At 37.2% G+C, this 26,166-nt stretch overlaps 2 protein-coding genes across 3 annotated transcripts; one reads left to right on the top strand and one right to left on the bottom strand.

The window, feature by feature from the left end:
• Window positions 1–642: 642 nt before the first annotated feature.
• Window positions 643–19,466, bottom strand: LOC106178427 (uncharacterized). 2 transcript variants are annotated; one of them, XR_015333428.1, is made up of 10 exons: window positions 19,335–19,466; window positions 9,945–10,185; window positions 9,109–9,167; window positions 8,728–8,829; window positions 8,022–8,240; window positions 7,653–7,838; window positions 2,977–6,669; window positions 2,381–2,476; window positions 1,912–1,995; window positions 1,301–1,441 (listed from the first exon to the last, which is right to left on the bottom strand). XR_015333428.1 is itself a non-coding variant. In XM_087008456.1 (9 exons), exons 1-9 carry the CDS (start codon window positions 19,423–19,425, stop codon window positions 822–824), a joined length of 5,307 nt encoding a protein of 1,768 aa, XP_086864582.1. In that variant the 5' UTR covers window positions 19,426–19,466; the 3' UTR covers window positions 643–821. The 2 variants fall into 2 exon arrangements, 1 of the variants encoding a protein (XP_086864582.1); XM_087008456.1 differs by lacking the exon at window positions 1,912–1,995 and having other exon boundaries at window positions 643–1,441.
• Window positions 19,467–21,715: 2,249 nt separating this feature from the next.
• On the top strand, window positions 21,716–23,405 carry LOC112042211 (leukocyte elastase inhibitor-like). The gene is made up of 3 exons (XM_024076431.2): window positions 21,716–21,721; window positions 21,990–22,667; window positions 22,998–23,405. Exons 1-3 carry the CDS (start codon window positions 21,716–21,718, stop codon window positions 23,403–23,405), a joined length of 1,092 nt encoding a protein of 363 aa, XP_023932199.2.
• The last annotated feature ends 2,761 nt before the right edge of the window (window positions 23,406–26,166 follow it).

The raw sequence follows: 26,166 nt of genomic DNA on the forward strand, positions 1-26,166 counted from the left end.
ACTTGCACGAATAAAAGTAGGGTTATAACAGAGAGGGCAATGGCATGTCAACAGAGGTAAATAAGACGTTTAACGTTCGGGAACTTTGCACTGACACAAAGTCGAATGATGCAATGGCCACAATGGTTAGGAAACCCTGATAGTACTAGTAGTAAAGGGTGCGCGCGCAGTGAATGAATTGTGCGTGCGGCAAAACGTTTTTGAAGACAACAGAGCGTAAACCTAAAAGCGAAGAACGGAGAAAAAACGAAATTAAAACCGCGTTTTGACGAATAATATTTATATATCTAATGGTGATGATAATTTAACAATTTTAAGCACCACTCTTATACCGTCTCAACAACTATGATAGCACCCTCCCTCGGTAAATGTATGCCGTTTTAAAAGAAAAATGACGACACTGCATTACAGCCATACACTTGTGGTAAACTGCCAATTTTGAGATAAAATTCTGTTCAGGGATAAAGTTACGCCGCATCCCGATTGCTGTCTCACCTCAAAATAGAAAGGTGTTAAATTGACGATTAAAGCTTTGAGTTGCCTATGCTTATGCATTGCAAACGCCGATGGTTTAGATTTTCTGGTAGATTTTCTTTGAGATTTTCGTTTTAAATCAGAACAAAGATAGATGCATTTCTGATTTATTAGATGCAGGAAAACATCATTTTCGGTATAGATGGCAATAAAGGTTACAATACCCTATAGGCGATCTATCTTACGTTACTGCCTGCATGGCTACATAGTTGACACACTTTCAAACTAGTATCACACAGAAAAGTGTACCGCTCGAGGTGAAAAGGGTATTTAACTCTTCCAATATTTTACCCAATCAAACTGCCAGACTTGACGTTACAGTCTTTGCCTGTGTAGCCAGGGTCACAGGCACATTTATAATCGTTAACCAAGTCAATACATGTGCCATACCAGCATGGATAGCTGTTGCACTCATTTTCCTGAGTCTCACACTTCTTCCCGATGAACCCAGCTTGGCAGCGACACACGTGGCCGTCAGTGGGACTGTAGTCACATCTACCTCCGTTCTGACACAGGCATCGCTCACAGCGGGTCCCGGTCCACAACTTAGGGCACGTGCAATTGAAGGTCCCATCGAGCTGTGTGATACAGCGTCCGCCATGAAGACAGGGGGAGCTGGTGCAAGGGTTGACACGGGTTTGGCAATGGGTTCCCTTGTGGGTGGCTGGACAGGTGCAGTTGTAGCCCCCAAGCTTCGGAGCGCAAGTGGACCCATGCTGACATGGGTTGGACTGACAGAAATCGATTAGGTTTTCACAATACTTGCCAGTGTAAAATGGAGGACATATACATTGGAAGTCACCGAGCTGGTTTTTAAACGTACCGGTAGCGCCATAATCAGTCTCCTTACATTGCGCGCCGCTTTTGCAGGGATTTGCAGAACATGGCGCTGTTGTAGATGTACTTCCTGTGAAAAAGACAAAAACATTAAATCGATCCAAGTCAGGGCCCGCTTACAAATCAGCCTATAATTAAAAGACGAGTCTCTATTTTAACTCATAAAACGAGGAATTAGTGATGATAAATTGCTGTCAATGTGCTTAATGCATATTTGTTATTTTTTCGCCAACATTTCCCCAGCTATCTCTTCAAAGCCTGTAAACACGAACTGGTTTTAATAACACATCACCGATAACTGTGGTAAATGCACTCTCTTAAAACCCTATTAAAGTGTATTTAGAAGGAACGTGCCACATGCACATATACGTGAGATACAAACTGCTGTGTAATACATGTGATACATGCAGCAAAACAGTACTAGTACAATGTATTATGGGCCTAGTGCCATATTATCTAAATGTGTTTCTATATTTTTTATGATTTCTAAGGGTAAACAGCACCTATGGATATTTCTACGTTTTATTCCAAAATACTGACCACGAGTTTGCTTCCTGTCGAATTGATAACTTGTAAAATTGTGACTGTGGACATTGGCTTACTAGGTTGCGTCTTGCCCAAATGCTAAGTTTTAAAAAACAAATGTTTACATAGAAATATGAACGATCCTTGTGTATATTCGTCTCTATATCCTTTTTTGTGACTCAGATATGCTAATTTTTTGGTATTTTCAAGAAGATTTTTTTATCACCTATTATTAATCAAATTTAAATTACCTTATGGTATACCCAGCCTTCATTCCCAGTCTCGGGCCAAACGTAGTGGATGTATTGAATCATGGCTGCTATGAACAGCACTATCATGCCCCCCATGCCTATGGTAAATATACTGTCTGATAATGCCAATATAAACTATTTATCAGTGCGATACTGATAAATTCCTTAGACTGACATGAGCTTTATAAGCTTCAAAAGCATCTTCAGTCCCCATGTTGTTTTCTAGCACTCACCATTGGGTGGAAAACATCCATAGCCCCCGTTAAAAGGTTGGCACATCATTGGTTGTCCTGGTTCTTTTTCTAAGCATGGGTTCGGATGGCAAGGATCTTGAAACCATTAGAAATACACGTGATGCCAAATGTTTAATTATTTATATATACTAGCTCATTACAATAGAGATGATGAGAAAATAGTTTAATCTAATACTTATTGAAACGGAGACCTTAACGTCCCGGGTCAACTCATTTTGAGTTGTTTCCAATGACGCGTGGTGACGTTCTTCCCTTCACTGTGTAGAAAACCCTGCCATAAGGTCGAAACGTCTTGATCTCCATTTCAACGTCAGATTTTAGTTTTATTTTTCTCATTATCGCAGTATAATTTAACTTGATGAATTAAAGTATTCACTTTCAGTTAATTTCCAGTTCCATTATCTTTTCAAAGGTAGAACTACTTGGTAGTAGGTAAATCGTAATCTTAATCCATTCTAGACAAATGATTATCTCCAATTTGAAGATGTACGTATACTCCTTTAGCCAATGCATATATATATATATATATATATATATATATATATATATATATATATATATATATATATACTCACCCTTTGTCGTCTTTGTAACCGTCGTGGTGGGCAGAATCGTGGTGGCACTGGCACTGGTAGTTAGTAACACTCCACACGTGTCTCCACTGTAACCAGCAGGACAAATACACGTGTATTCGTCCACTTTATCCACACAAGTACCATCGTTTAAGCACGGGTTGGAGGAACATTCATCAATGTCTATCAGGCAGGTTGGTCCGGCATATCCAGCCTGACAGAGACAAGTAAAACTGTCGATTCCGTCGAGACATAGTCCCTTGCTGCAGGGGTTAGATGCACATTCATCGACGTTTGTCTGGCAGTGAGTCCCTGTATAACCAACTTGACAGTTACACTTGTATCCGTTTACACCATCCAAGCAGGTTCCCCCATTGTCACAGCGATTAGATGAGCATTCATCGACGTTTGTCTGGCAGTTAGTCCCTGTATAACCAACTGGACATGTGCATGTGTATCCGTTTACACCATCCAAGCAGGTTCCCCCGCTACCACAGGGGTTAGACGCACATTCATCGACGTTTGTCTGGCAGTTAGTCCCTGTATAACCAACTGGACATGTACACGTGTATCCGTTTACACCATCCAAGCAGGTACCTCCGCTACCACAGGGATTAGATGAACATTCATCGACATTGGATTCACAATGCAAACCAATATATCCCGCTAAACAATTGCATTTGTACCTGCCAATATCGTCGGTGCAAGTTGCGCCGTTCTTACAAGGGTTGGAGGCACATTCGTTTATGTTGATTTCGCAAGTGGGACCAGCAAAACCAGAGCTACACATACAAGTGAAACTGTTTATTCCATCGAAACAAAGACCATTCTTACACGGATTAGAGGCACACTCATAGATATCAGTCTCGCAGTTTGATCCTGTAAAACCGGACGGGCAGGTGCAGATGTATCCACTGATTGCATCTTTGCAACTGCCGCCATTTTGGCAAGGGTTTGATTCGCACTCATCAACGTTGGTTTCACAGTTATAGCCTGAAAACCCTGCGAGACACATGCATGTATACCCATTTACGCCATCCGCACACATTCCTCCATTGAGACAGGGGTTGGATGCGCATTCGTTTATATCGATTTCACACAAAGAACCAGTATGCCCATCCAGACATACACAGTTATACCTGTTAACGCCATCTACACATGTTGCTCCGTTCTGACACGGGTCAGATGTGCATTCGTTGATATTGGTTTCGCATGTAGCATCGGTAAAACCAGGTTTGCATGAGCATGTGAATCCATTTATACCATCAAAACATGTTGCACTATTCTTACAAGGATTAGACTCACATTCATCAATATTGGTTTCGCATGTTGGGCCAACAAATCCAGGTTTGCATGAGCATGTGAATCCATTCACACCATCAATACATGTTGCTCCATTCACGCAAGGGTTAGATGCGCATTCGTTGATATTTGTTTCACATGTAAGACCGGCAAATCCAGGCTTGCATGCACAAGTAAATTCATTCACACCATCAATACACATTGCACCATTCATGCAAGGGTTAGATACGCATTCATCAACGTTAGTTTCGCAGATAAGGCCGGCATATCCAGGTTTGCATGAACATATGAATCCATCTATGCCATCAATACATGATGCACCATTGTTGCAAGGGTTAGATGCACATTCATCAACGTTAGTTTCGCACATAAGGCCGGCAAATCCAGGTTTGCATGAACATGTGAATCCATTTATGCCATCAACACACGTTGCTCTATTCTTGCAAGGGTTAGATGCACATTCATCAACATTGGTTTGGCATGTCAGGCCGGCAAATCCAGATTTGCAGACACATGTGTATTCATTCACACCATCAATACACGTTGCGCCATTCTTGCAAGGGTTAGATGCACATTCATCAACGTAAGTTTCGCACATAAGGCCGGCAAATCCAGGTTTGCATGAACATGTGAACCCATTTATGCCATCAACACACGTTGCTCTATTCTTGCAAGGGTTAGATGCACATTCATCGATATTGATTTTACATGTAGGGTCGGTAAAACCAGGTTTGCATGAACATGTAAATCCATTCACACCATCAATACATGTTGCACTATTCTTGCAAGGGTTAGATGCGCATTCATCGATATTGGTTCCACATGTTGGGTCGGTAAAACCAGGTTTGCAGGCACACGTGTATTCATTCACACCATCAATACATGATGCACCATTCTTGCAAGGGTTAGAAGCACATTCATCAACATTGGTTTGGCATGTAAGACCGGCAAATCCAGGTTTGCATGAACACGTGAATCCATTTACACTATCAATACATGTTGCACCGTTCTTGCAAGGGTTAGACACACATTCTTCAACATTGGTCTGGCATTCAGAGCCAGTATAACCAGGCAGACATTCACAGCTATATTTGTTGACGGCGTCTCTGCATGTGGCACCATTTTGACAAGGCGACGATTTGCATTCATCTATGTCCAATTGGCAGTTATTGCCAGTATATCCTCTTTGGCAGGTACACGTATAGCCGTCGATCTCATCTTTACATAAACCGTTGTGTTGACACGGGATAGATGAGCACTCATCAATGGCAACCTCACATAACGGACCGGTCCATCCACCACGGCAAGTACAACTGTAGCCATTAACAGCATCATTGCATTTACCGCCGTTCTTACAAGGAGTAGAAGAACATTCGTCTACGTCTGTCTCACAGGTCAAACCCGTATACCCGGCCACACAATCACATTTGAATTTATTGACTTCATCTGTACAAAAGCCGCCATTTTTGCAAGGTTGAGAGGCACATTCGTCTATATTCGTTTCACACTGGACACCGGTAAACCCAGCTGGGCAGGTGCATTTGAATCCATTGACTGTGTCAACACATCCGCCATCATTTTTGCAAGGACCAGAGGCGCACTCATCAATGTTTGTTTCACAACGTTTGCCAGTGAAACCAGCCGGACAGAGGCATTTGTATCCATTCACTGCATCTATGCAAAGTCCTTTGAGACACGGGTTCGAGGAACATTCATTTACATTCACATTGCAAGTTAAACCGGAATATCCCGATAAGCATTCACAAGCAAATCCATTGACTTTATCTGCGCAGAAGGCGCCATTTTCACAAGGCTGGGAGGCACATCCGTCTATATTTGTTTCACACTGGACACCAGTGAACCCAGCTGGACAAGTGCATTTGAATCCATTGACTTCATCGACACAACTTCCGCCATTTGTACAAGGTTGGGAGGAACACTCGTCTATATTCGTTTCACAATGGATACCAGTGAACCCAGCTGGACAGGTACATTGGAATCCATTCACTCCATCGACACATCTGCCGCCATTTTTGCAAGGTTGGGATGCGCATTCGTTTATATTCGTTTCACAATGGACACCGGTGAACCCATGATCACAATGACAAGCGTATGCAGCCTTAAGGTCGCGGCAAGTGCCATGTTTACACGGATTCGATGTGCACTCGTTAATGTTTGTCTGGCAGTGTTTCCCAGTGAAACCAACATTACAAAGGCAAACGTACTTATTTATACCGTCTAAGCATCTTCCGTTTGAAAGGCATGGGTTAGGATCACAATCGTTAATGTTTACGTCACATCTTCTTCCAGTAAAACCAGTTGGACAAGAACACTTGTATCCGTCAGCAGTGTTTGTACATTTACCGTCATTTTGACAGGGGGATCTAAAGCACTCTGGAATAGATGGAAATTGACCATTAGATATGTAAGATTACAATATAGCATATGGATTATCTTGGCGTCAGTATCCATATTTACTTAATAACTAGTTAGTCTGGCTCTTGCTTTTACCAAGCGAAACAATAATTATCAGACGCGACACCGCTCTTGCCTAGTACGCGATGTGATAGTGACGATTCTCAGGGGTTGAAAAGTATTGCATCACCACTCAAAATTTGTTCGGGGTATGATACTGTGAAATGCGTACTGACTCACACCTTGAAAACGGGTAGTGTGGTCCGATCTACCGGTGAATTCGGGATCATTCGGTGCCGAGTCTGGTAGTTGGGTAGGCCTGACATACGTCCGCGGCGATTTAATTTTCATCCTGCGACAACGATGGACGCACGATCTCTTAGCACGCACGACGTGTTGTAAGAGAGGCATTTCCCTTACCGTTGGTACCAGAATTTTCCATTCCCCCGAAACTGTTTAATTCATAGCGTCATGTAGGAAGCTCGGAATTTTCAAAATGTTTATCAAAATACATACAGGGCTGTTATACAGCCCTACGAAAGCTTCTGTGAGGCGAAAAAGTAATAAAAATAAAATTGTTCTGTATTCCTCCATATGCAAGATAGTTAATAAAAGATGTACTAAACTAAATATTCTATTACTAATATTGCTTTACTATGGACGTGATTAATCTTTTCACAATTAGTCTTGCCTAATCGGATTTTAAAACTGCCTGGATTTCAATCTTGCAAGACAAAATACACACACACACACACACACACACACACACACACACACACGCACACACACACACACACACACGCACGCGCGTTCATGAGCCAAATCATATCAATTTGATTTGATTGTTATGCATAAAATATGTTTCCAATCTAAAACGCTCTATTGCGATGTAGGGTGTTCCATTCACAATAAATATATCAAAGTAAACTGTTACCGATTTTAAACAAAAGCAGCGCATTTACCGTTACGGACACACGTTGGTGCCGACCCACTCCATTTAGTTGACGATCCTTGAACTTCACATCTTCGCTCGAGATCCCCAGCAACAACTGTGTAACCAAAGTAACACCTGTAGATGATGTTTTCTCCTACGTTGTTTCGGTCCTGAATCGTTATGGTTTTGGATGGACTTGAAGGCATCGTGCATTCTGGGTAGTGGGAAATATCATGAAAAATTTTAATTGCATCATGATGTCGATTAATCCTCCTTTTTATTATTTTTTTTTTTTTCGTTAATTTCTGAAAAATTATATAGGAAATTATCACCTTTAATTATTTGTGATCTTTTTGGATCGTTTTGCACAAAACACGTAAACTACATGTATACCTACGTCTTTTTTCACAGTTGCTGCCACCGAAGCCAGCAGGACATTCACAACTATAACCAGTGTTCTCTGCGGAACTAGAATTCCCCTTCGGTTTAAATAAAGCGGAGACGAACCCCGAGATAGAGCTTTTATTACCAGCCTCCTTGCATTTTCCGCCGTTTTTACAGGGGTTTGCAGAACACACCGTTGCTGTTGATGTTGGTCTTGAAGTTGATGCACTTTCTGTGAAAAGGGCAAAATATTCAATCGATCCCATGTCCAGTTATGAATTAGGGCGTGGCTTCAGATCAACCGTGAAACATACCAGATAATGTAACAACGGTTTGGTACAAAAGAGGCAGTCAAGCCTACCAGGATTGATAGATTACGTCTTAATAATAATAATAATAATAATGATAATAATATTATTATTATTATTATTATTATAAAATCCATATATTATGCAAAATTTTGGACGTTTTCAAGAACACCGAGAATAACCTATTATCAATCAAACTTAATTATACTAATTTTACCACCCTTGATTTTCAGCATTCGTCCAAACGTAACCTCTATGTGTCTTAGCTGTCTAGCAGATGATATAGAATATTTCAATGTCCGTTCTGATCTTTTTTCTGGCTGATAGGCTTTCCATTTAAATCTTTTTCACAACAAAACGAAGACTATGCTGAACACCATAAGGAATGGAAAAAAAGGAAAACATATTTACCTGCCCGCTTCTCGCAAACAAACCGCCGTAATTCATTGCAGTCATCATCTCGTATTTTTGAAGTGTCGGTTGTTTTTAAATACCCACATGTGCTACCTCTTTCTTAAAGAACACGAAGGCATTTGTGTCAGTTTGTAAACACGTTAATAAGTGTAAAAATGTTCTTGAAAATTAATAAAAGTATTTATACGGCCAAATGCTCACAAACTCATCAAAGTTCTGTTTTTACCAAGGGGAAAAGGTACATTAGGTCTATTTGAGAAAAAAAAAAAACTATCATTTATCTTTTAAAACAAACATTGACCTGTGTGAGTCTTGGCCCAAAATGATTGATAAAAGACCCGAGTGGGAAAACAAATACAAATGTACTGAAATACTCACTAGTCTTACACCTGTCGTCAGAAATGGCCAGATAGCTGTAGTAAGTTCCCGTTACAGAACTGAAAATCAAAGACAAAGACCAAGCCTTAAACCAAGATGACGATCATACACACGCTTAAAGAAATATTCAGTTCCAATCTATATGCTTCATATGATTTATATTTCAGGCAATATCCTTCTTCGACTGCGTTCTAGGTCAGACCCTAAATTTGCCCTACCCTCCATCGTATGCGTAAAAGTACTTTGGGATGTTCAAATTGGTTAAGAAAATTATCTATATGACTCTATTGATTGACTATGATCTTCGTTTATTATTTCCCCCGTAGTCTCTGTTTGTAATTTAGTATCCGGGATATTGCTGCTGGCGTTGGGGGGAGCATGTATAAAATTGACCATTTTCTCTTGTCGTGCTTTTATTTACTATTTTATTAATAATTAATTATTGTTGGGGAGAAAGCTTAAATTTATATTTGAGGTATCAGAGGAGATATATGGATAGGGCATGTGCCACACTGTGTCTCCCAGGGATCCGTCATAATATAAACATACCTTTTTTCTTTATTTTGACTGCAACAATAAAGTTTAAAAAGTGATAAGATATAAAAAAGTGATATGATATAGCACAACAATCTTTCTTTCACTAAGCAGTCGCTAAACAAGAGGACAAATGTATATACTCTACCTTGATACATTGTATTAATACCCTATGTCTGTGATTGATATATATTCGCTGTTAGATGTATTAACTTTTCACATTTTAGTGAAGGATACATATATGCCTGTAAATATCTTTAAATTAACATAATTTGGTAAACAGCTTAATTTTTTGTAGTTACCTTGGTTTACAGGAAACTGACGATCTTCTGACAGTGTAGCCGACCCACGCTTCCCCCACGTTCTTTATCAAATCGGACAAAAATTTATTCTCGTCCCTACTGTCAACCACGGCGAGGGTTCCCCCTAAATCCTGGCAGACTTTGTGAGCGAATGCCCATGTCTGTTTGGTGCAGGATAGTTTAAACTGCGTACGAGAGTTGCCTCTTGGATACCCAACCCACTGAGAGTTTGAACATGAAACTGACAAAAGAAAAAGAAATGAATGATGTTTTTTGTCAAATTGTGAAATTGTTAACTTTTTTGTATCTTCAATTTGCCTCACATAACATGAATTGGCACACCGATATAAACAATTGAAGTTGTGGCTTATACATGTACATGTGCATACGATATCACGTTCATTTTGTCCTTTTTGTTTTCATTTTGGTATTTTCTTTTTATATGAAAATTCAAGATAGGAAAAGTAATCCAAACGTTTAATTAATAAAAGTGTGCGTGTGTTTTATGAAGCCGATAAAGTGTACGTTGAACCTATAATTTGCTTTGAATGTCCAGAATGCATATCGGTTATTACTTTTCGCCCAAATTTTCCAAGCTGTCTCGTTAAATCCGGTAAACACGAGCTAGCTTAAGATAACACTCCCCCGCTGTCTATGGTAAATATACTACCTAAAGGCCCTCTTAAAGTGTTTAGAAGGTACATGTCACACGTATTTACACGTGAGATACAAACTATTGCGTAATAAAAGTATAAAAACATAGTATGAGTTATTTTAGACCATTATTTGCTATTATTGCATGACGTTATGGGGTTTTATTTTTTGTTTTCCAAGGGTGAGCAGCATTAATTGTATATTTCTACGATTTATTTCAAAATACTGCGTGACAGTTGACCACGAGTTTTAGTCCCCCACCTGATACGAATAAAGGCGTTTAGAAAAGCTCTTTCCTTCAATTGGCCAAAGGGCCAAACAATTTTCACGTTGCATGAAGATAAACAGTTAAAGAATATCCACAATAAATTCGGCAAACGAGAGATGCGCCAACATATAGATAATCCCGATAGTATTTATGTCGATATATCAAAACGAATAGCCCCGCCGTTCGAGCCTTTTAAAACAAATGAAAGCAACGGAAAGGGGGTCACGTCACCTTCCCATCAGGCCAAGCTATGTAAACAAAGCAGCATGGCCGACTGTTATGGAGATTCTGAGGAGGGAGACGTGAAATTTTCGCCAACCCTTACGAAAATTTCCTATAGGATCCTTTCCTATAGGATTTCCTATAGGATCCTATAGGAAATTGTTGTAAGTTAAAATCTTGAGAAAAATGCATATCTTATAAACAAATATCATTCTAAACAATAAATATTTGATATAGGTCAATTTTATCAGTTGAATTGTCAATTATATATCACTATTAAAGTCTTTTATTGTTTATAATGCACAATCTTATAGTCTTCTATAGGATTCTATAGAAATTCTTTAATTTTTATAGAAAACTTGAAAAAAATGATCATTTGTAAAGTAATCTTTTATGGAGAAATATTTTATCATTAGGAATGTTTTTGTACCAAATCATTGAAGCTGAAATTATTTTTTAAAATTTTTGTTCAGACCATTACAAAAATTCCTATAGGATCCTATAGGAAATCTTATAGGAATTTCTATAGGAACCTATAAGAAATCCTATGCTAATTCATACAGGGAATTTTTATAAGGGCAGGTTGAATAAAAATAATGAATCTAGTCTAAATATCAGTATATAATTTTAATTTTAAATTTATGTTCAGACCATTACAAAAATTCCTATAGGATCCTATAGGAAATCTTAAAGGAAATTCTATAGGAATTCCTATAGGAAATCCTATGCTAATTCATATTGGGAATTTTTATAAGGCCGGGTTATATGAAAAATTATGAATTTGGTCTAAATATCAGAATATTATGTATTTTTACTTTTTGTGTGATCATATTCACTTACTTCATATTTCTTCTATTATATTGAAAGTCAACCTTATCTAATCAGATTTTACTTGACCTTGGCTGTTTTAAAAAGTGAAAGTGCAATCCTGCCTAATATATAAAATATAATGTAAAAGTAAGTGAACATTAATACTGTCCCTCATAAAGAATGGTAAACGAGGACAAATTAATATGTTTATAAAGATACATTTTATTATAAACCATGCCCAATCATTTGTAAGGTTTAACAGTCAACTGATGTTAGCTAGAGAATGCCCTACTTCACCAGCCATAACCACAGATTCAACAACTGTGAATTTCTTTTGTTAGCCTGGCACCTATTAGTAGGTCACTACTCCTGTAGCTATTGTTACACTAGTAACAGTGACCGCCTATTAGGTGTTATCAGATGTGTGGTATCCTGTCAAAGTCTTTGTATATATGAGACAAGCAGCAAATGAGTATACAGCTATCACAGGCCTACCCAACTACCAGACTCGGCACCGAATGATCCTGAATTCACCAAACCACACTACCCGTTTTCAAGGTGTGTGTCAGATCGCATTACACAGTATCAGACGCGACACCGCTCTTGCCTAGTACTCGATGTGATAGTGATGATTCTCAGCGGGGTTGAAAAGTATTGCATCACCACTCAAAATTTGGTTAGGGTATGATACTGTATAATGCGATCTGACACACACCTTGAAAACTGGTAGTGTGGTCTGATCTACCGGTGAATTCAGGATCATTCGGTGCTGGTAGTTGGGTAGGCCTGTATCAAGACAGTTTAAATTCAGGAGCATAGTGGAAGGGTACAGAGTGTAGAAAAATCGGATTTAGGAAGGTATGTATTACAGTAATGCATTGGATCATTTGGGCATCTAATCAAATTGAAAATGAGATAATTGATCTAATTTGTAGTGTACCTTGTAAACATCATACCTATATTACATTAAACAAGTTATAGTTTATAATGTATAGCTTCCTTTTTAGCCAACAAAGAAACAAGGATATACATAATGCAATCACTGTTTAGTACGTTTCTTTATTTCATATAAAACTGTGATCAATTGCTCATCATTTATTTCTTTAAATGCAGTTGAATCTAAAAAAAATTACATTTCATTTAACTTTTGGTTTGTGATTTATTAAAAATTATCTATTAAATGTTATCCACAACTGCCTCCAAGGGACCATCATGATATATAACTGAGAAAGACCCATGCTTATAAATAACATACAATTAACATGTTAGAGGGGCTGTCAGGGCAAATTTCATTACCTCACATGTTCTTCAGGATCGTTTATTTGCCAAGTTTTCTTTCCCTTCAATTTCTTTTCAACCCTTAATGTGAGGTAAACACCATAGTTTGTTTAAAATTATTTTTTGCTAACCTATACATAATGGAAATGAAATGTCCATTGTGAAAATCTGACCATTTTGCTTACACAAAGGCTATAAATTTTAACTTGGGGGTTGCTTTTTTGTGGTTTGGACTGATGATTTAGGTGAAGCAAAGACAGGTGAGAATATGGAATTACTGTTTACCCTCGGAAATTAGTTTTCTATGAGTTTTTGGGACTTTTTTTTGGCCCTGGCAGCTCTGTAATGGCCCAATTGCATATTTAACCAGAGTAGAGGTTTCTCCACTGCGGATTTCTGCATTTTAAAATTCGTTTCTGATTGTTCCTGTGGGCTTGGTCCTATGAAATATGTTCATGTTCTTTATATATTTTGTATTACAAATTATCCAGCTTTAATACCTTGTCTTTGAAAAAAATTCAGTTAACTAAAAAAGGCTATGAATTGCTCAAAATAGAATCGGTGCAATGATTATAATTGATCTCATTAGACAATTTTTCCTTCATCATTTTGCATTTTTGTAGACATGTACAATTAATTGAAATTCACAATGTCTTTCTTTCAGAATAGGTCTGCAAATGGTTCAACACAACTCAGACGGAGGTTAAGAAGGCTATCACAGTTAAGTTGAACAATGTGCAAAAGACTTTTGTCTGAAATTCTTCAATTATTAAGTGACTATAGCAGTATGCTGACAATGGACACGGTCTGGCCAAGGGAGGTTTTAGCCACTCATTCTGGCAGGAGTTCGAATGCACACAAGAAAAAGACAGTGACGCCACAGCTTGACAAGACATATTGGATCCTTGTGATAACTTATAGAACTTATAATTAAAAAGCAGTAGCAACACCATTAAATTTGCAAAAATCTATGAAACAATTCTCTAGTAAGCTGGTTGCATACCATACTGTGGAATATGTACATACATTTATTCATATTGAATAAAGAATGTAAACATGATACTCTCTTTTGTTTTGAGGGACCAGTGCCTATTACCAATTTTGCCCAAGATCCAACAATAAATAAAAAACTGTAAAAATATTCAAAGCAGTTAATATGAATTTCTATAGGTTCCTATAAGATTTCCTATAGGATCCTATAGGATTTCCTATAAGATTTCCTATAGGATCCTATAGGATTTCCTATATGATCCTATAAGATTTCCTATATGATTTCCTATAGGATCCTATAGGAAATCTTATAGGAAATCCTATAAGAAATTTTCGTAAGGGAAATTCTCATCTTTCGTGTTGAAGAAGGTAGCTCAGAGACTGTAGATACATGTACTATCACACGTGTTCGCTGGGTCACTTTTAGAGTCGCCGCTAAACAATGGCTGAAATATGGTGGCAGAGAAGCCGCTGCTGTTCAGTGGATCCGTACGGATTTAGGCAAAGGATTCCATGATTTGGAACCCAAACCACGATGTCACTTTTCTTGCTACAGAAAGCTAACAAACAAGAAGGGGTTATATCAGGCGGCAAAGAAGTATGAGAAAGCTGAGAAACAAGGCAGTCCTGCTGAAGAAGGTATGTCAACATATTGTAATTTGTTTTTAAGTCAGCCCCGATCGTGTGATGTTTACATCGTACGTGGCTGATGTTACATAACAACATGTGACTGATAAAAGTGATATGAAAGAAAGAAAAGAAGAAAATGATAAAAAAAGTTTATTAGTGTTATTATTATTTTATTTGTACATACTTAGAGGTTTTAAATTTTAAACAACTCATTTCCTGTTGAATAAGATAGTACAAGCTAGCTGGATGTTCTTGCCATGATTAACATCTCATTATTAGTTCATTGATATTAGCATTGCATTTACACAAAATAATGTAAGGCTTCACACAACAAGATATACAAACAAATGTTATGGTGGGATTTTATGAGACAAGGGCTTAAGTATCATGGTAGAATATTTAATGTTATTTGTGGAGTCCCCCCCCCCCCCAATACATTGCTGCACATGTGCACCCATTAGTGGATATAAAGATGTATAGGCTAAGCCCAACTTCAATGAGAATGTATTTTAGGGAATATTTACTGTATCTTGTGAGCCAGAAAAAGTAGGGTAGCTTTTCTCAGAACAGAGCTGCAATGTGATTAATTTAATTAGGACTGTTAGGAATAATCCTTTGACTTTCCCTTATGAATAGAATCAATAAAGGCATACATAAATAGCATCAATGAAGAAATGTGTTGACAAACAGTATCAATAAAGGAATAATGATAATGAGTAGGATGACTGGTAGATGTAGTTCAGTCAAAGAGAGGAGGCACTTTTATTCAAGGCATCTTATATTAATCTGGGCAGCAGAATGCTAGTGGGCTCCCTTTTACTTATTAGATCTATAAGCTTGATTAATTTGTCTTTGTTGCAACAGATATTTATTAAACAGTGGATCTCATTTGTCTGTAGTTTGTTACAACTTAAGCTTGATTAATTTGTCTTTGTTGCAACAGATATTTATTAAACAGTGGGTCTCATTTGTCTGTAGTTTGTTACAACTTAGTTCCTCATAAAAGGAACACGCTGAGCCACTAATATGTTTAATCCTATACAGGTACCTACCCTATGCCCTTTGAATCATGAGGATATATGTAATTAGTTGTCAGTATCACTTAGTGTCAATCATGTGATAAACTCACATGCTACTGTCTTATCTTATTTCATTATTATTAATTTATTTGATAGTTAAATCATAGTGATTGTATATACAATTGCACTTGCAACAATCAAGAAATTGCGGTCTGCTCTGTATTTTCTAAATCATTTGTGTATCCAGGTATCTAGATGTTTTTATTTGAAATATGTGTTCTCTCTTGTCTTTTTATGTACAAACACAGATGTACAGATGTGTCTGTAGATGTGTCTGTACATATAGCCGTCATCTGCGTCTGTCGTCGCCGTCGCCGTCGCTGTCGTCGCCGTCGTCGCCGTTGCCGTGCACTTTTGCCGATAACACTATAAGTGGAAAACTGTTTTTTCTTTTGGTTTGAAACTTACAGAACTGATGAATTTTCATAATTTGCAGGTCAAGTTCGAAAATCAGCATGATCGGGCCACTTTTAGGGAATTTATGCTGTTTTTTTCACTTTTTCAGCATATATGCAGCACCTATAACACAATATCAGAAAAATCATTGTACTCACAGGAGTGGTCAATCTTACTAAAACGCAGGTTGAGTTCGAAATCAGCGTAATCGGGCCATTATTTTAGAAGTTATGCTTTTTTTCACATTTCCTCAGATTCAATTCTTAGGCATGTTAATAGTCTCATTATTTAACTAATAAGATACGTAAAAGTGTTTGTTTTACATGTCCTGCATCTTTACAATATTGTTAGTTGATTATGTTAAAATGATGGTAAACTTGTTATCGTGTATTGTGTAATAAAGTGTCAAAAATGGAAATAAACATATCATTGCAGTTTGTCAGATTTAATCATCCACTATATTCAGAATCTCAGAATGGAGGAAATTGGACATTTGACGCTGTTCTATTGATATTTTTCCCATCTCATCAATTTTCTTAGTTGGTCATATAAAAATGGCAGTAAACTGTTTATTTTGTTTTATGTTAAAAAGTGTTAAAAATGGAAATAAACCCATTTCAGAACAGTGCTGTCTTGTTTACATTTTGGCATTTTCAAGATGCGACTTTGAAGTTCCATGGGCCTGGAGACCTTTGCTAGTCACATTTTCTGATTATCCATGATACTGATATTTTATTATTAAAATTTGATAGTCATTATGCTGTTAAACATTATGTAATATTGCATGAAAATTTGAAGAAACCCCTATTTTGGGCACTGCTCCCATGATGACCATTTAAGGAAAATCATGCCATTTACTGTTCTCAAACTTACAGGAAAGAAACACGGAACTAAAATACAGCTCCAGTAGGCAATGCACTCTGTTTGGTAAATTTTTCTGGCAATTAAACATTTTTTGTGAAAATTTAATTTTTCACTTATTGGCATTTTCTAGGTGTGACTTAGAACCTCCACGGGCTTGAAGACCCATGCTAGTCACATTTTCTGAAAATTCATGATACGTTTATTTTATTATAAAAAATTGATGGTCATTATGCTGTTAAGCATTATGTAATGTTGCATCAAAATAGAAGAAAACAAAATTTTGGTGCTGCTGCCATGATGACCATTATGGGAAAACCGTGTTACTTATATGACTGTCAAACTTTCAAAAAAGAAACACAGGACTAAAATGCAGCCTGAGTTGGAAAACAGTCTAATTGGCTTCTTTTTCTGGAAGTTATACATTTTAGTGAAACATTCATTATTATCTTTTTGGCATATTCATTGTGGGACTTGGAGCTCCCATGGACATGAAGCCAAATGGTAATCAAATGTTCTACATGTTCATGCTATTTATAGTCAATAAGTCAATAATCAAAAATTGGTGATAATTATTATGTAATGTTACATCAAAATTGACAAAAATCTTTTGGTACTGCTACTGCAAACATATTAAAAAGAAAAATGTGTTACTTATTGTTATTTTTAACTTACAAGTATGATTTTTAGGTTTGGCATGCAGTTCAATTTAGAAAGCCAGGTCAATTGGGTTTTCATTTATTATTGAATTTATGCAATTTTGTGTGAAATATTTCTCATTCTGGCACTTTCTAAGTATAAGCTTGAACTCTGATGGACCTGAAGCCTTATGCTTTTACTTTCGTCGGTGTTACCTGTTGTGCATAATTCAAATTTGATGTTGACTGTGCAGTTAAACATAATGTATTATTGCATCAGAATTGGTAGTCTCCTATTTTGTGCATTATTGTTTTGTGATTTTCTTAACATGTGACTTATGGGCCTGAAAGACCTTTGAGAGGGTCAGTCTGTAAATTTCCCTTGGGTATCACTTAGCTAAGCTCAGAGTTATAAAGTCATTTGCCAAATTAATAGGCCATTAAATGAGATTACATAAGGCACACTTGTTGATATTTCCCTGTAAACTCCCAAAGGTTAAGCTCTCTGCTAGATTAATAATAAGGAAGCAATGATAATTATGCAGGTGAGTTAAATATTGTTAAATATTGCAAATAAGATTTTAATATATATATATATATATATATATATATATATATATATATATATATATATATATATATATCAAACTCGAAGATTAAAAGTTTGAATAGCAGCTTCATTGGAATTATATTTACATCTGCCAAGGAGGTTATGTTTTCACCCCTGTTTGTCTGTCATCAACATAACTCAAAAAGTTATGGACCGATTTTGATGAAATTTTCAGGAACTGTCAGAAGTGGGCCAAAGAGGACAATGATAGTATTTGGTGGTTGTCTGGCTCAATAATCAATCAATAATCAATAATAATCAACAATTGCTGCCTTGGCAGAGGTCTGCGCTCTCGGAGTGCTTTTCTTGTTTTGTTATGTTTTCCTTTTTTTCTCAGACATTGGCATTTGTGACTGTGGCTGAGGCTGTGCACATTTTCTGTATTTCCACATAAGCAGTTGTATTGTTTTTTATGCCTTTAAACATTATGTAATATTATTTTATGCACTGTCATCATTTCTCAAATATTGAGACTTTCATCATGTGAATTTGAACTCTGTAGATCAAGTGGTCACTTGATCCCTTTCCGTTGCTTTGATTGATTTAAAGGGTCGAACGGCAGCACTCGGAACTACTCGAAAGTCTCCGCACTCGACAGCCGAGGACTGCCGATTGGAACGGCAGGGCTATTCATTTTGATATTTCGACATAAATACTATCGCAATTATCTGTATATTGGCGCATCCTACGGTTGCCGAATTTATTGTGGGTATTTAACTGTTTATATTCATGCACCGTGAAAATTGTCTGGCCCTTGGATCTTTTAACACAATGAAACGATGGGCCACTGTAGGTGAGGGACTATATATATTTGTGCCCTGTCGAACTGATAACTTGTAAATTTGCGACTGTGACTGGCGACAGTGGATAACTAGCTTGTTTCTTGCCGAAATGGTAGGTGGTAAGAGCTAGGCAATTGTATTACGAATGTTTCCATAGCAAAATGAACAATACCTTGAGAAGATCCGTCCTTATTTTTATCCGAATTAGCAAGGGCAATCGGACAGAAAACTGTCAAAAACCAAAGCTGTAAACGTATCTTCATCCTTGATGTCTTCTGTTCCCTTGGTGCATCAGGCAAGTGGGTTATCTCTCTAGGTGGCTTCAAAATCTAACATGTGTTTCCATGTAGCGAAAAATGACTGTACCTGGCTTTGACTTTATTTGATATCGGCCAACAAACACTTAATCCCTTTTTTTTTCTAGTTAACATAAAGCTAGACCAAAATTAGTATTTAAGATGGAGTGTTTTTATCTAAAACTTGGCAATGGTGTCTTTTCATCCTGAGGCGAACCAGGATCGCAATAAGAACAGCCTACTTTGCATGTTTGTGTGGGGAACTAGGTGAAGGCCAAAGCGTGTGCACGTGGCATCATCCATCTATCATGAAAAGAAGGCAAGTTGCCATTGCTCAAGATTACGACTGTATTTGATAACTGTTTAATGGTACGCGGCGATCAATTGGGGCAGAATACCTTACGTTTTATTAAAATAAAATTGAATCGATTCTCATTGTCAACTAAACACTTCCTTTGTTAGCCTATTTATCCGTGATCTTTATTGTGTAAATAAATAAATATACAGGTATATATATATATTAAACATATATATAATAAAGCAGTCATTTATTGACGCTCTATCCATAAAATTTTCTCCAAGTGGGCTTCTCAATATCGCTGACTAATCTATTTCTATTTAGGCACTTCAAATGCAAAATGAAGGACATACAGTGATCTATTGTGTTCAGCACCCAGAAAACAAGGTTACACATTTATATCGGCAACACCGTTGTTCTCTGCTTGAGTTTGCCAATGTTTCGCCTAACAAGAAGCAAAGAAGGGAAACGCCACGATGCTTATGAAATTCATTCCTTTTCATATTTCAATAGACGGTTAAATTCAGTCAAGTTTTTGTAACGAACATACCTAGTTGTTGATCACCCTGTGAACCTCACTTTCTTATTAACTGGCAAGACATAAACGTCCTGTCAGTAAATAAGTAATAATTAACTCAAATTAATCACAATTAGTTGTCACTCAGAGGATAGCACCAAGTGTACGGCAGCATTTACCCTCTTATCAATGACACGAGAACTAAATCTTACAATCATATGGCCGTTATGTCTAGCAATTATCTCTATGTAAATTCCACTACTGGCTGATTGATCAAAACAAACAAAATATATTCAATTTTTGAAAAATGTCATGACCAGGTGCTGGAAAAACACACGTGTAAAACTTGATAATAGATTTAAAGTCATCCACAAACTGTAGGATAACAGAGTTATTTGTGATTATGTCAGGGGCTTTACAATGTAGAAAAGTCACGCCCCTGTGACTTTATCATTGATGTCTGGTCAGATGTTAAACCCTGCGAATATTTGTCTCATTAACGTTCACTTACGGTTCTCAATCTATGCTAGGACATTTTTTACAGTTCTAATGGTGTTCCTGAATGAAGATCAAAAACTAGGTAAACATAGCCTTCCAGTATTATCATTTGACAGTATATGATCATTTGAGGCGGTTGTTCCATTAATTATACCAAGTTAGTTTCCTGAAATAAGAGAAAATGAATAATTATAAAATCCATCCCAAATCTATTTTCAATACTAGTAACCGGGCTTATGTGATTGTTATTGTTGTTATTGTTCTAACTTGTATATGTCAAAGACCCGGACCAAATCTAGTCCCATGCATAAAAAGCCCAGACCCTATGTTTATTACGCCCTGGCTGGACCCATTCTTAATGGTGTCTTTGCATTGTTAACAGCATAATGAGCAAGTTAAATGACCAAGTTAATTGACCAAGTTAATTGGCCAAGCTGCCAGTTTGTTTGTATGACAAGTGCAGGATATGTCTTAGGGCGTAATAAACATAGTGTCTGGGCTTTTTATGCATAGGACTAGATTTGATCCGGGCCTTTGACATATATACAGTATGTTTTTACTGTAAATCTCGGTTATCTTTACAAAACCCTCTATTTTTCTTACTTATTTTTTTATTATTTTTATACCTTAATTACTAATATAATGAAGGACATGGGGAAGATAAATGTAAAATTTAACGTGTTTTTCCTTAATAGAAAACATTTTATAAATAGATAAATGAAACCCCCCCCCACCTTATGGGTCACTATTATCCCCAGGAGCGGATTCAGAGATATTTTCTGACAGTATTTCAAATAATCTTTGTTGAACCATCTTCCATTTCAGATAGTCTTCCAACAGAAAAAAATAGATACCCGTCAATGTTAACTGACCGGAAGACCCACAAGACGGTCTCAATCCGCCTCTGATCTCCGCCGTCTCCACTCGGCTGAGATATGCTGAATATGCTGGTGAGCTTCCAGTAACCCCCTTAACACAAGATGTAAGTGCGCTTTACCGGGTAATCAACCTTTAATCAAACTTAAGTGTCTCAAGAGCTGAGAGATAACTTATAGTGCGATGAATCAGACTGGGCCTGTGGTTATGAATTTGTATATGTTGAAATTGACACATGTCATTAAACATTCATTGCGTATATCGAATCGTAAAACGCCCGATAAAATACCTTATTGGTCCCGATTGTTTGTCCATATAAATGACGTCCCTTTGATATCAAAGCCAAGCTGTCCAGCTAGAGCGCACAGTCTAGCAAAACGCTCTAACGTGGACCCTACAGAAATCAAACATGCCAGCGTTTGTGATATTTGTGACAATATACTTTCTGTGGTGTCATCTGGAGCCACGGTGCAAAAGCTAGCAGTATTAAACACTGAATTTGGGTTGGCTATTTACAAGCAGTTGACCGCCGATACAGAGGTTAAAGACATATTTTTCTCGCCTATTAACATCTCCACCGCTTTGGCCATGCTACAACTGGGCACTAACGGCACTTCTGAAGATCAGATAAACCGCGCGATGAAATTCGGCACACGCTGCGGCTTGAACGCTAAACTGCATAATGCAAGCAACAACTACACGTTGAAATCCGCCAACAGGTTCTTTGGGAGCAAACGTTTTCCATTTCGACAAACATTCCTTAGCGACATGCGAGACTATTTTAATGCAGTACCTGAGTCTGTGGATTTCATGGCAAATCCCGAAGGGTCTCGCGTGCATATCAATAAATGGGTGGGAAATCAGTCAAATGATAAAATCAAAGAACTTATGGCAAAGGGAACAATTACCAAAAGCACTGTCTTTGTTTTGGCCAATGCCATCTACTTCAAAGGACAGTGGAATATGCCATTTAACTACACCATGACATCTATCTTACCTTTCAGAAGCAAAGGGCAGGAGGTAGGTCTGCATAGGTTTTGGTTATTCATGCTAGTTTTCTTTTTTTTTAATGCTCACACGTCTAAAAAGAAAAAAAATCAATCATTTTGCATACATATAATCCCGTATTGCTTTTTACTTGAATATCTTTATTTTCTAGTATGACAGAGCCCTACTGTAGAACATTGTTTACACGACCGTCTCCGGTATTCGTTCTAATCTTCAGAAAAGTGATCACCTGAATATCATATTAATTCTATTTCATAATATAGTTTCTAAATTAAATTAAATTCTTAATGCTTCTCAAAGTACCACAACAAGTTTTAATACGGTGCGGTATTCTGATTTTAGGCAAAAGTTCCGATGATGAAAATGTTAGGCCAGGCACACCGTTATGGTATTAGCACAAAATGGAACTGCCAAATAATAGAACTACCGTATACCGGAAATGTCAGCATGTTGGTCCTTCTCCCCAATGAACCCGACGGTCTTCCTCAGCTTGAGAGTGCAATCAACAGCGTCGAGCTTAACTCCCTGGTGAAAAATCTGGCCAAAAGGCCCGTGGATGTTTATTTGCCCCGATTTGAAATAAAGGGCGTTACCATTAAGCTTGCGGACCATCTGAAGAAACTTGGTATGACGTATATGTTTGTGGACGGGGAAGCAGACCTGAGTGGTATAGGCGGTGCTCCGGGACAATTGTTCATATCTACAGCTGTTCATCAAGCATATGTTAGAGTGGACGAAGAAGGTCAGTGAAGAAATTTACAGTTTCACTTATCATAAAACATCTTTCTTTGAAAATATACAATTATTTCATTTTCGACTTTTCAAATCGTTAGTGTCCGATGTAAAATAGTGCACGGTACTAATATAATATCGTATAATATCATTATCGTGGTATATTGATAAAATGTTGGTCAATTCCAAATTCTTGTATTGAATGAAGTCGATGATATTTTTTGATAACAAAAAACAAATAAATCCTACGACCACAAGGCATTTCCATTTGCAGCACCCATTTTATATATGGAATGAACTACCCTCACACATTCGGACTATTGATAGTGTTGAGGTTTTAAAAAAATACTTGAAAACACTCTTATTTGCACAATTAAAATGTAATACCTGAAATTATACATGTATATTTTCTCATTTTATCAGATAAAGGTTTATTGTTTAGACTATTACTATTATAACAAGCATTAATCATTTTAATTGTTTTATTCACCTACGCTTTTATTATTCATATGATTATTATTAGTAGTATATTTGCAATATACCTGTAAATAATATTGTATATTCGTTGCAATGCACAGCGTGGACTAATGGGATTTTGCATAGACAAAGATACAGTATACATCAGCAGATTATTGTGTACTGAATTCATTATCATTCTTAGTATCCCAATACCCTGGACGGGGTCACAGGCTATCATCACGAAAGATGCAACTGTTTAGGGTAAATTGTATTATCTTAATGTAACTTAAAGGGTGTTGATACTGTAATCAAAATAGCTTGATGTTTAAACGCCACTTGGTTAATTATTAATACGATGTTTATTTATTTATGTCTGTGTTTATTGAAACAGTAATAATTTATTTCAGCTGGAATATTTATCATTAAAATTATATTTTTTTATTCAGAATTCCTTTTTCTCTTATAAATATTTATACAGTGGTTAAGTGTACAATGTTCGACAATTTAAGGATTTTTATATTGACAACTGGTGAACGTCACCAACGTCTATTTGTGTTTTATCAGGTTAAAAGTAAAATATAATGAAACGTATGTTACAGGGACTGAAGCCGGTGCAGCGACAGGTACGGGAGGGGCCGCAACCGTCAAACCCCCTGTCTTCAGTTCATGTTCATGATACGGGACAATATCACTGAAACTATACTCTTTCTGGGGAGACTCCGCGAGGCACCGGGAAAGAGTTTGCAACTTGGCTTGAGTGACTCCTCTGCGAGGCACTCAACGGCAAACTGGTTTTTACTGATTTTGTGTATTTTCTTTGCGATGTATTTGGGCGTTTAGTGTTCTCATATCTGTGGATGTCCACTAATTGAACTGGTTAGGAAAAATGATGTATTTGCTTCTCCGTTATAAAGCTAAAGTTGTAAAATATCATATTTACAGTTTTGGTAGAATATTGCTTAGGAACAAATGGTATATTTTACCAAGATGAAAGGCAAATATTTGTCCAAGTGATAAATGTATGTAAATTTGATTGTTCAAAATGAAAGATTAAAGTCACTGGACTACCTACAAGTTAAGGTAAAATGTGAAAAAAACATAATTGCGATATTGTCTAGACATACACAGTTGCCGTCAAGCAAGAAAAATATGATAGTTGGTTTGGACAAGAAAGTACATGTGATGTGTTTACCTCGCCCAACCAGCATAGCGTACTTACTCTTTGATTCTCATTTTCGAAACCAATTCTATTTTCTTGTTAAATGCCTCATTTCAGCGGTAGTCACTGTACAAATCTTATGCTGGCTTGCAACAGCCTATTGTTTCGAAGTAAGCTTCGGAAGGAATTGATTGGATTAAACACATATAGACGTAATACACGTTCACCTTAAATTTGTTACGTGTATTTCATGTTGCTTCAAGAACACGTCGATATATTTTGGATTTGGACATATTCTTCCTTATTTCAGAGAATTCGGATTAGTTTACTAATGAAATGTTTTCATCATCGTTCCACCCTCTCTTGAATAAAAGTCTGGGTTTGCAACTGTTTGCGGGATCTTTGTGAGACATTTGCTCTGAAAGATAAGATTCTGGCAGTTTCATATAAGATCAATACAAAATATGGTTCACACCAGCAAAGCGTATGTCTGTCTGTTTAAATAAGAAAACTACCAAACGGCATGCGATCAGACAGTTACTATCGCAGTTGGGGTTTTTACAATTAACTTAATGATACGACGCACACTGTATACGTAGGGTGATAGAAAGTGAAGTACATGTACAGTAAAATTCCATATGAATATCAGATAATCTTTAATACACTTGGACTGATTTACCATTATATCGTAAAGTCTTCACTGAAAACAGACAATCAACCTGTTTAAACAGGTCCCTATTTTTGCCGTTGGTGACTCAGTAAGACCAACATTCACTGTAGTTGCATTGTAAAACAAAATGTTTGGTTTTGCTGGGGATGCTTTTCGGTCCCGCACTCCTTATAGTTTCTCGATTTTTGACTGGGCCGCCTGGTGCCCTCTGGTTATAAGCATCTCGGATGGAGAAACATGATATATCCATTGTGTTAGCTGACGTTTCTACTGCCTGTATTTCTCTCTGTCGCTTTTGGTGACCATGCAATGTCCTTTTTGTCCTTCCTTCTTCAGTCTATTAGCCACCACTTTCCGTATCCATCATGTCAATCTCTGATAATAAGTACCTGATACCCCACATCATCCAATGTATTTAACTACCTGCTTGTACAGTGTATGCACCCCTCAGGGACGTACAGAAATAATTGTGTGCAGCAATATTTTCAGAA

The sequence above is a fragment of the Lingula anatina genome, chromosome 3 (assembly GCF_051362555.1).
Source record: "Lingula anatina isolate TDL-2025a chromosome 3, LinAna3.0, whole genome shotgun sequence".
NCBI classification, from domain to species: domain Eukaryota; kingdom Metazoa; phylum Brachiopoda; class Lingulata; order Lingulida; family Lingulidae; genus Lingula; species Lingula anatina.

What these genes read in the sequence shown, in the direction of transcription:
- LOC112042211 (XM_024076431.2), top strand. An exon ending in TCAGAAGCAAAGGGCAGGAG is followed by an intron (nt 22,668 to 22,997) that starts GTAGGTCTGCAT and finishes TTCTGATTTTAG; the next exon opens with GCAAAAGTTCCGATGATGAA.
- LOC106178427 (XM_087008456.1), bottom strand. Translation starts at nt 19,425, where the DNA reads ATGAAGATACGTTTACAGCTTTGGTTTTTGACAGTTTTCTGTCCGATT. An exon ending in TCAGTTTCCTGTAAACCAAG is followed by an intron (nt 9,168 to 9,944) that starts GTAACTACAAAA and finishes TTTGATTTTCAG; the next exon opens with TTCTGTAACGGGAACTTACT. An exon ending in CAGCAACTGTGAAAAAAGAC is followed by an intron (nt 7,839 to 8,021) that starts GTAGGTATACAT and finishes CCCACTACCCAG; the next exon opens with AATGCACGATGCCTTCAAGT.